Source organism: Erigeron canadensis, chromosome 9 (genome assembly GCF_010389155.1).
Source record: "Erigeron canadensis isolate Cc75 chromosome 9, C_canadensis_v1, whole genome shotgun sequence".
NCBI lineage: Eukaryota > Viridiplantae > Streptophyta > Magnoliopsida > Asterales > Asteraceae > Erigeron > Erigeron canadensis.
In genome coordinates, this window is record NC_057769.1 from 8,751,794 (window position 1) to 8,762,998 (window position 11,205).

Consider the following 11,205-nt stretch of genomic DNA (forward strand, 5'->3'; position numbering starts at 1 on the left):
GTAGATGATGATGTATTTTAAGTGCTTATACCTTATCTCTTACCCTACATTCTTGAGTTTTTTTTCGAAAGGAAAAAAAAGAAAAGATAAGAAAAATCACCTTTTTGCTTCTTGAGTTTTTTTTTCAAAAGAAAGGAAAGTGAAGGGAAGGAAAAATCAAGGTTTTTTCCCCCAAAAGTTTTCTGGCCTGATTTGGAAGGAAACTCATGGAAGTGGTGGTTGCAGGTGGTAGTTGCAGGTTTCCGGTGGTGGTTGCGTTGCAGGGGGTGGTTGCAGGCAGTGGTTGCAAGTGGTGGTTGCAGGTTTCCGGTGGTGGTTGCGTGGAAGGGGTGGTTGCAAGTGCAAAGGGTGGTTTCCGGCGGTGGTTGCAGGTTTTCGGCGATTGTTCCAATTATTTTTCTTTCACTTTCCTTTCAAACTCAAGAATGGCTTTTATAAATCTAATCTTCTATCCTTTCTTCTCCTATCCAATCTTTCCCTTTCTTTTCTTTTAAAAAAAACTCAAGAATACACTCTAAAGACAAAATCCACTTTATATTGTTTTGCTAACGATTCACGAACAAACAGGCGACCACAAAACTGCCTTCACGTTTGTTCGTTATGTTCACGAATTAACACATATGGTCATATGGATATATAGATAACCGCAACTTAACTAATATATATTTGAAATTCTACAATGTAATTTAATTATTAAAAATACCAAACACTTGGATAAAAAATAAATAAGAGATGGTTTGTATAGTCTAAATATCATATAGGGAACATAAACGAACAAAAATCATCCAACATTTAGGAACATAAACGAATGAATGATAACCATATTCATATTTGTTCATGTAACGAAACAAATGATTTTTTTTTTATATCTGTCCATCTAAAAGATGTTCATGAATCCCGTTCTAGAAAAGAAAAAAGATGTTGATAAATGGTTAATCATATAACTATACAAGTATAGAGATATACAACAATCCTAGAAACCGTATTTGAACAAACCCAAACTAGTTTGAAACTTGTTTTTTGTCATAGGTGGACCCTTTTTTCAGGTTTTTTTTGCCCCAAACCAAACTGATTTTGCATGCGATATGTACCCGCTTTTGATGCCCATTTCAAACCGTTGAGTTTTTTGGTATCGGTTTTTTCAACCCGGTTTTTTAACCCGGTTTTCAAACCCTAAGGGGGTGTTTGGTTCGCAGAATTCATTGGAATTCGAAGGAATTGGAATCTGAATTCCATTCTATATCCTGTTTGGTTGACAGAATGGAATTCAGATTCCATTCCATGACTTGTTTGGTTCGTAAGGAATTGGAATTGGAATCCTTTGAATTCCACCATATGAAGGAATTCAAGATTCCTTGGCAAATTGGATGGAAAGTTTTGAATTCCAATGGAATTCACAATTTAACACTTTTAAAATTATTATTATGTTTTATTTAATAGATATTATATTTTTCTATTACTATTATTTATAACAATAATAATAAAATAATAATTATTATTAACTATTATTATTATTGTATTAAATTATAATAATAGTTATTATTATTATTTATATTATATAATAATATAAAAATATAATATTATTAATATATAATAGTATTATTATTATTTATTAATATTATAAAATTAATATATATTATTAATCAGCAATAAGTTGGTATTTTATATAAATTTACTTCTATTTTATAAAAGTTTATTTTTTGTTTATATAAAATAATTAATTAATAAATAGTTATTTATTTTATAAAAATATAATTATGATATTATAATATTTTTTATTATTATATAAAAACTAATAATATTTTATATACATTTATAAAAAAACTTAAAATTTTTATGAAAATATATTTATTAATTATTTTTATTATTATTATTTATATTATGAATTCCATTCCATTCCATTTGATTCCGGCCAACCAAACAAATGCAAATTATAATTCCTTCAAATTTCAATTCCATCAAATTCCAATCCATTCAGTTTCCAATTCCTTCAAATTCCAATTCTTTTGACAGATTCAAATTCCTTCAAAAACATTCTGTGAACCAAACGCCCCCTAAGGGGGTGTTTGGTTCGCAGAATTCGTTGGAATTCGAAGGAATTGGAATCTGAATTCCATTCTATATCCTGTTTGGTTGACAGAATGAAATTCAGATTCCATTCCATGACTTGTTTGGTTCGTAAGGAATTGGAATTGGAATTGGAATCCTTTGAATTCCTCCATATGAAGGAATTCAAGATTCCTTGGCAAATTGGATGGAAAGTTTTGAATTGGAATTCACAATTTAACACTTTTAAAATTATTATTATGTTTTATTTAATAGATATTATATTTTTCTATTACTATTATTTATAATAATAATAATATAATAATTATTATTATTAACTATTATTATTGTATTAAATTATAATAATAGTTATTATTATTTATATTATATAATAATATAAAAATATAATATTATTAATGTATAATAGTATTATTATTATTATTTATTAATATTATAAAATTAATATATATTATTAATCAGCAATAAGTCAGTATTTTATATAAATTTACTTCTATTTTATATAATTTTATTTTTTGTTTATATAAAATAATTAATTAATAAATAGTTATTTATTTTATAAAAATATAATTATAATATTATAATATTTTTTTATTATTATATAAAAACTAATAATATTTTATATACATTTATAAAAAAACTTGAAAATTTTATGAAAATATATTTATTAATTATTTTTATTATTATTATCTATATTATGAATTCCATTCCATTCTATTTGATTCCGGACAACCAAACAAATGCAAATTATAATTCCTTCAAATTCCAATTCCATCAAATTCCAATCCATTCAGTTACTAATTTTTTCAAATTCTAATTCCTTTGACAGATTCAAATTCCTTAAAAAACATTCTGTGAACCAAACGTCTTTTGAGTTCACCACCTACCAGCCCATAACTAGATGTACATATATAAGCTACAAGCCCATATAGCCCAAATCAAAACCTTTTAAGTCCACCCCTTACCAGCCCCAAACTAGTTCCGGATCCTTACCGGATCCAAATCCAACCTGTAAAGAATTCGAGCGATACTTTATCCGTTCTTTCTTCATTGGCTCACAAACAAGCATTCGAGTGAGTAATAGTAATGGCATCTCTATTAGCCATGAATAATAATAATATCCAAACAACCATTTCTTCCCAATATTTACCGCCTAATTTTAACCACTTTCCGAATAAATCACCATCCTACTTTAAACCTCTACGATTTCACAAACCTCATTCCAGAATCGTTTGCATGGCGGTAATTATTATTTAAAACTTACTTGATATATGTATACATATAATATATATAATTATAATTCAGAATTAAGCTTTGTATTATTATTCATATTATTCTTGGTTTTTGTGAATTTAGGAGCCCTATTTGTTGAAGAAACTTGAATCAGCTGAGAAAACTTGGAAAGAATTATCGGTAATACACTATATATATATATTATATTTGTATTAGGTTTTTATGATTGTTTAAAGTTAGTGTTGTATGGATTTTGATATATTAGGAATCATGAGAGTGCATAATTTATTGCATTTCGCGATAAAAGTACGGTTAGCAAAATGTGACCTTGGAATTACACAGTTAGTATTGCATTGCAACATAAGTTTTGTTTATGATTGTCCGTTTAAAAAGATGCTCGAAAAAGCCAACTTTTTTAATGGCTCTGACAAAAAATTACTAGGTTAACCCAATTGGGACCGTTGTAAAAGTAAAGGGTTGTTAGTCTATGCTGTATATAAAATAAGCATTGACCCTCTGAAGTCGGAAAGGAACTTGATTTATATGAAAAAGTTCGTTAGGAATGTTGATTAGTTACCGTCTGAGCATTCTGTTAGGTGAACTTGATTTACCTCCCATGATGTTTGAGGCGGTCTGGCATGGGATGGTTATGGTCGTTTGAATTTTAGAGTGTGTTTGGTTGAAGAAAAGTGGGGCAAATTTCTCGAAACTATTTCAAAGGAAAACATGCCATATGTTCAAGTTGATCTTTTAAGAGAATTTGTGTTTTATAAGAACAAGAAAACACACTTTTTGGATCTAAATATAAGTCTTTTAAAACACACTTTTATAGTTATCTAATATGTTCTGCTTTGGAAATAGGAAACTCGTCGTGTTTTCTAAATTGGAAGATGAATACAATTGAACTTGTTTTCAACCTTTTACAATGGTTTTCTAGAGATAAAGGAACACCTTCATTTTCTAGGAAAATGGAAATAGAAAGTTAGAGAATTTTATCTATAACTAAACGAACCCTCATCCTTTTAAAAATTATCAAAAGATAAGGAAGAATCTGATTGGTGTAATCAGAATACTTAAATGCCTGTTAATGTCCAGTCCATATAGATTCTGGAAAAAGGATTTAAGTTATTAAGGGATGTCGAAACAACATAATTTTAGCTACTACTAATAGGATGGAAGTGGGGGTCTGGCTGGTCATATCAATGGATTTGATGAGCAGGAATAAACAGACAGCTCAACAGAAGGCTTTTAAGTCGTGTGTAATTGTTATTTATTAGTTTGGAATGGGAAGTAGGTGTAAGAGATTAAAGAATAGATGAGACATTGAAGAATATGACACTAATAATGCCATTATATCTCGATGTAATGTATTGGAAGATGGTTTGTTTCTGTTACAACCTACTTCAATAAATAACAATCAATGTGGTAAGGCTGGTAGCAGTGTGCATCTGGTTATTTGACAAACGTATCAAGGTCAAATAGCTATAGTTGGGAAAATAAAATAAAAAGGATTCAACTTCTCAAGTTTGAGACTTTTGGTAATTGTATTCCATCAAATTGGGCAACAGTTAAATCAAGATGATGCTCATTTTTGGTAGATGTATTCTTAGAATCCGGATCAAAATATTACTGTAAAAAGTAGCATAGCTTGTAGTTATATCTAACATGAGGAAATATTAAAATCAATATAGGCAGTACTAAAATCAGTATAGGCAGTGTTCCAGTGTGGCTCAGGCATATAATTTGAAAACTGGGGGAATAAACATGTTATGGATTCATAACTTTTTTTGAGATTATATTATTAGTCTTTATTAAAATAGCACTTAAGACATAATTTGTTGACACAGTGCTCTGCTTCAAGTTTCATGCTTGTCTAATATGTTATATGTATGTTTTTTGCCAATCTTGACATAGAATAAGCTAGCAGATCCGGAAGTGACATCAAATCCTAGTGAGTACCAAAAGCTGGCACAATCTATGTCTGACCTTAATGAGGTATTATCATTTCTTTTCATCTTCTTAGGCTTCTTGTGAAGTATACCATACACTCATCATATGTAGCTCGTCTTTCAGTCGTTATCAGTTACATAATTAAATTTTCATGGTGTCAACTCCTAGGTCGTATCCACATACAGAGGATTCAAGGACTGCGAGAAACAACTTGAAGAGTCAAAAGGTTTTGTTTACCATCTTCTTTCTAATTATGATTTCCATGAGTTGTATCCTAATGTTGAAGTATTATGTTTGTGTCAGCTTTGTCGAAAGATGCTGACATTGATGAAGAGATGGCCGAGATGATAGCTTCTGAAATTGACTCTTTATCTGAGCAGCTAAAAGTGTTTGAAGAAAAGCTTAAGGTTTAGTTGCATAAATTTTGCTTTAAGGTGTTTTTTTTTTTTTTTTTTTAAATAAATATTTCTGATACTATTGTTGCCTTGTCTCCATTGATAGATGTTACTGATTCCGAGTGATCCTCTGGATACAAGGAACATATTACTTGAAGGTATGTCTCCTGCGGCTGCTAGCAAGCTGATGACTTGTCATTATATATGTTCTCGTTGTTCTATCTTGTAAAACTAACTTGACTTGGCATGTGAACACATTTGTTCCTGAATAGCTTATAAAGGAGCAGGATATTTAGATTATATATGTTACCTGTAAAGTCTTGTTTATTTACAAGTAATATATACACTTGCTACTTGCAGTAAGGGCCGGCACAGGTGGTGAAGAGGCTGGACTGTGGGCTGCTGACCTTGTAGGTACTTTCTCTTCTTTTTGGTTCAGTGGCCCATGAACAGAAACATGGTTCAAGTTAATGATCATAAGTAGATGTAGCAATTTTGACTCATATACTTATTAAACAAGTTTTAAGTTTTATCTTTAATGTGTCAAATGTGTTCAAAAAGTTAGCCACGTAAAACGGGTCAAACGTTGCCAATGCATGGGCGGTCTAGAGGGTGGCCAAGGTGGCCGATGGGCCGAGGCCCGATTTTTTAGGGGGCCTGATTTTTTCTAGTTTTATTGCTATGTACATACGTATGTAATTATTTATGTATATTGTAAACTCTAACAATTATCTAAAAACTAAAACATATAATTTAACCTATAATAAGCCCACGTATATACCTTTTATTGGATTAAAAAAGAGTTATCATTATTTATCGAAAACTCGAAACGGATCAAGCAGCGCCTTTTCAATCTTTTATTGTTCCACTTTTCATATATTTGACATGACAAGTATTTACTTTTCTTTATTATTTATTGTAGAGATAAGTATCCTGAAATGTAACAAACTTTGGATGAATGTCTATAGTAGGAAATAACTAAAGTCGTGTGTATTGTATGTAAACAACTCGAAATAATGTTTATTGTATGTAAGAAAGAATACGTGGCAACCATATATATGTGCCACTTGTCATATTTTAATTGGTTTGATACATTTTCTTTCATACAATAAACATTATTTCGAGTTATTTACATACAATACACATAACTTTAGTTATTTCATACTATAGACATTCGTAATTTTGTTACATTCCAAGATACTTATCCCTTTATTGTAATATGTATGCATATAAATATTATATTATTATTAAATGATATATAAATCATTATTATTATTTAAAGAACAATGACATAGTTTGTTGTTTGTCATTTTTTTAGGTCTTTCTATGTTGTTGTCACCCTATTGAAATTTTATTTGTCTTTGGGCTTTATATTTCATTTATTGATTTAACATTTATTGTCAATTTTAAAAATTAATTTATATAATATAATTTGTTGCGTTTAGCTTAATAGGCCCTTATTTTTCCTCGGCCTACATCTATAAATCTTCAGGGACGGCCCTGTGCCAATGTATCTATCTAATGCATAAAAGCTTGTAAGTCATTTAAATAGGCATTGTAGTAGTGTGATTGAATTTTATTGGATACACTATCACACTTGCTGATTTTCAAATAATTATTTTTGTGGACTAAAAGTATTGGGGGTGCAACCTGATCTATACCAAATTTGCCTGTTTTGACCCATTACCCAAACCTTTTCACCACCCATTTGTTTTTCTATCTCTAATAATAAGCTGCTTTTTTGATGTAAAAAATCTAAGGCTGAATTTCTTTCTGCAGAAAGAGGAAACGATCTCATACACCCAATGGATTTTTATTCTACATTTTGCTTATTGAATCTTGAGTTCCTAATGATAGGCTGTTCTTCTATATCACTATTAATGATGGTTCATAATCATTGTTGGCTACTGTTCCTACTCACTTCATGAAATTCTTATTTCCCTTGTGAGACGAATCATATTTTGCTTGTTTTTGAAGTCTTTTTTACTCCTTTTACTTTCAAAGTTTATAGTTCAATGTTTGCTGATTTACTAATTTACTTAACGTTGTTATTGTTATTGCTTTTGAGAGACAACTTCAACAATACCTATCCAAAGTTTTCCTTTTTGATTCCATTTTGTGGCACTCTTTTAGGCATCTTGATTATGCTAACATATGAAATCCTATAGGTTCGTATGTATCAAAGGTACAGTGAAAGAAACTCATTGAGATACTCACCACTTTCATGCTCTGAGGTAAGATATTACAGTTCTGCTTTTCTTTTCTTTTTCACATGTGTTTCTGATGAAACTGTTTTAGTAATTCATTTTTTTTAAAAGGCTGAAAGAGGAGGATACAAGACCTACGTTATGGAAGTTAAAGGTGCTCGGGTATATAGCAAACTCAAGTACGAATCCGGTGTTCATAGAGTTCAGCGTGTTCCTCAGACCGAAGCCCAAGGCCGCATTCACACATCAACTGCCACCGTGGCCATCATGCCAGAGGTAGGTAGTTATCATTATATACCACTGAATTAAAAAATTTTTAGATATCGAGAGCATCAAACTTATTCCAACTAAATCTGGGTTCTTGTAATCTCAAAACAAATTTGGTTACTACCATTTTTAGTCTTTGGAATAGTTTGCAATTTAAGAAGTTTGATAACATGGTGAGGTAATTGGATAGTCTTCAATGCTTGTACATGCTTTCTGATTTTTACCTAGGGAAAACGGCATGAAAATGTATCAGACTGTATTAGTGATCTATGCAGCATACTGTTTCCTTACCATTTAATCTAACAGACTTACGAAAATTATTAAATCTTACCAATTTTTGTATCTGTTCCCATATAATGTAACATACCTACCATTAAATGGTAAACACAAAACAGTATGTTGCATGGATTAGAACAAACTTGTAAGTTACATTCTGTTAGTAGTTTCTCACTGATATATCATATCGACCCAAACTTTTAATATGTCCTCATATTAAATTTCTGATATCATATTGGTTTCAGGCCGAAGAGGTCGATGTGGTTATTGATCCAAAAGATATTGAACTTACAACTGCAAGATCTGGTGGCGCTGGAGGTATTATTAGTCAACACATATTTACTCCGTCTACTTTTCACAAACCCATGTCTTGTAAGCATATTATGTTACTGATTTTATTTGTTCATGTACAATCTATATGTAAATTGAACTATGCAGGTCAGAATGTCAATAAGGTAGAAACGGCAGTGGATCTTTTCCACAAACCAACAGGAATCAGAATTTTCTGCACAGAAGAAAGGAGTCAACTTAAAAATAAAAATCGTGCAATGCAGCTACTGCGAGCCAAGCTGTAAGAAACATTATGAGATCACCCTGCGTATGTAACTCTTATACTTATGAAGATGTTGATTCGGGTTATAGTATTTTGCAAGGGGCAAACGAATAAAATGAAACGAGAGTTTAAATGTAAATAGGTCAGTTTGGTTGATAGTTGTCCCCATTGTATCTCTCTCTCTAATACATTACATTCCAAAGAAATTAGATAATGATGTCATTTATGTGAACATCTTAGACAAGGCATCTACTAAAGGGGTACCCAGCGCAATGCTTCAGTAGGTAGTATAGATAGAAAACTTCAAAATTTTAGACTTGAGGTGTAATCCAACCTGTATCAGTCCATACCAAAAATTGGTCGTTATGACCCGTTACTGGCTCACCGATTTTTCCACGTCTGTAATCTAAATCATTGACTGTATAACTGCTTTTTACCCTTCTCATTCCAGATATGAAATTAAATTGAAGGAACAACAAGAATCTGAGAGAAATCAAAGAAAATCTCAGGTTTGAAATGTGTTCTCTTCTTTGATAAACCGCACCTTTAACAATGAAATAATGGTGTATCTTTAATGGCAGGTTGGTAGTGGCGCACGTGCAGAAAAGATCCGCACATACAATTACAAGGTATTTCTCCAAATCAGATTCACACTACTTAGATTAACTAAGATATAAGACAGTTTCTATTGGGACCTGTAATTCTTTTTTGATGTGTGTACATCCCATTTGTTTGAATAACACACTTTCTACTTTGTAATCTCTTCCACAGGACAATAGGGTTACTGATCACAGATTGAAAATGAACTTCGAGCTCACTTCATTTCTTGATGGTGATATTGAGACAGCCATTCAGGTATCAATTACAGGTGGCAGTTCTTATGAATGTGCCCATTGGGGTCAAATGTGTAAATTTAAATGATCAGCTAAAATAAAAATAGGTCAATTAAGTGGCAAGTTGCCCATGGCTAGAGTTAAATGCATAAAACCTGCCGAAATTTAAAAGTTAAGATTACTACTGAAATAATTTTGTTTTTGAATTCATATATGTCACCCTAATTATCTATAAGTTTACCATTCTTGGGCGAAAGTGTTTTTTGTTGAACCTGATCCCTTTTTGTTGAACCTGAATCCTGTACCAGATTGTCTTGTTTGACCTGTTATACACCTATAATCCTTCTTGTTTCCATCCACCCTTTCAGTTATTAGTTCTAAATTTCTTTCACTGTTTTTCTTCATCTATATAATAAATTGCATCTGGATGGAAATAGTCAGAACAGAAATTGAAACATTGTCTTTTTGTATTTGTGTTTTGGGAAGTATGGAGTAACATATCTGTGCCCATTTTGTCATTTCCACAAATTTTGCTACAGCATCTAAGATAAATAATTAAATAATTTATGTGAGGCACAAAGAGACATCATTTCTGTTACAAGGTATTCGTACTCATTTGTTTGTTTTTATGCAGTCTTGTGCTTCTATGGAACAAAGGGAATTACTAGAGGAGCTTGCGGATTCAGCTGCAGCCCGTTAAGTTACATTTTTCAAGTGTAGCTGAATCGTTATCAAAAATTGTTGCTGTCTTTCCTGTACATTAGCATAATCCACAGGGTATACAATACCAGCGAGAAGCACCTCTCATATTCCCATGTAACATTACTTCACGGATGTTGCTGACATGTTGATGCTTTTGTAAATGGCAATACAAAAAGGGACATTGGATGTCTGATTTTCTGTTGTCCATTGTATTGTAACACAACAAGGTGTCATTATTTTTGTAAAACTTCATCTGATTTACATGAATTTTCGTTAGTTTGAAACAACTTGGTGTGACCTATGTCCGTTTTACTAGCAACAAAATTTATGAAATCTATGTTTAAACCAAACCCATACAATCTATGGATCAAAGCTAAGCTGGAATTTGGTCTGATAAAATTTGAACATGTACACAATGTTTGACAAGCTTACCAAGAATTCATGTCACTCGAGGCTTAAAATTGGTAAATTTTGAATAATTTGCTGAATGTCAAACCTTTAAACCTTACATCGTTGGGCCATTTCAATGAACAACTTTGCAAGTTTTCGGTATTTCCATCAAAGAGATATAGGACATTGGATATGAACACGACCTATTGCGAGCCAAGCTCACTTCAGAAATCTTAATTGGTGAATATGGAATTTAGCAAGAGATGAATACATTTTATGGAACACTGACTTATGAATAAAGCTGCTGAAGACATCTCTCTTTAGGTTCTTGATTT

General features: G+C 31.3%; 1 protein-coding gene across 1 annotated transcript; it reads left to right on the top strand.

Annotated features, from left to right (window-relative positions):
* The first annotated feature begins 3,107 nt into the window (after positions 1-3,107).
* LOC122582301 (peptide chain release factor APG3, chloroplastic) lies at positions 3,108-10,764 on the top strand. Its single transcript, XM_043754671.1, has 15 exons — positions 3,108-3,306; positions 3,421-3,477; positions 5,212-5,292; positions 5,416-5,473; positions 5,551-5,654; positions 5,749-5,800; positions 6,003-6,052; positions 7,811-7,876; positions 7,961-8,125; positions 8,638-8,710; positions 8,831-8,963; positions 9,397-9,454; positions 9,527-9,574; positions 9,717-9,800; positions 10,413-10,764. Exons 1-15 carry the CDS (start codon positions 3,151-3,153, stop codon positions 10,476-10,478), a joined length of 1,251 nt encoding a protein of 416 aa, XP_043610606.1. The 5' UTR covers positions 3,108-3,150; the 3' UTR covers positions 10,479-10,764.
* The last annotated feature ends 441 nt before the right edge of the window (positions 10,765-11,205 follow it).

Bases quoted from the DNA above. Each gene is read 5' to 3' on its own strand.
- LOC122582301 (XM_043754671.1), top strand. From the start codon at position 3,151: ATGGCATCTCTATTAGCCATGAATAATAATAATATCCAAACAACCATT. The intron at 5,474-5,550 runs GTTTTGTTTACC...TGTTTGTGTCAG, and splicing joins ACAACTTGAAGAGTCAAAAG to CTTTGTCGAAAGATGCTGAC. The intron at 6,053-7,810 runs GTAGGTACTTTC...GAAATCCTATAG, and splicing joins GACTGTGGGCTGCTGACCTT to GTTCGTATGTATCAAAGGTA.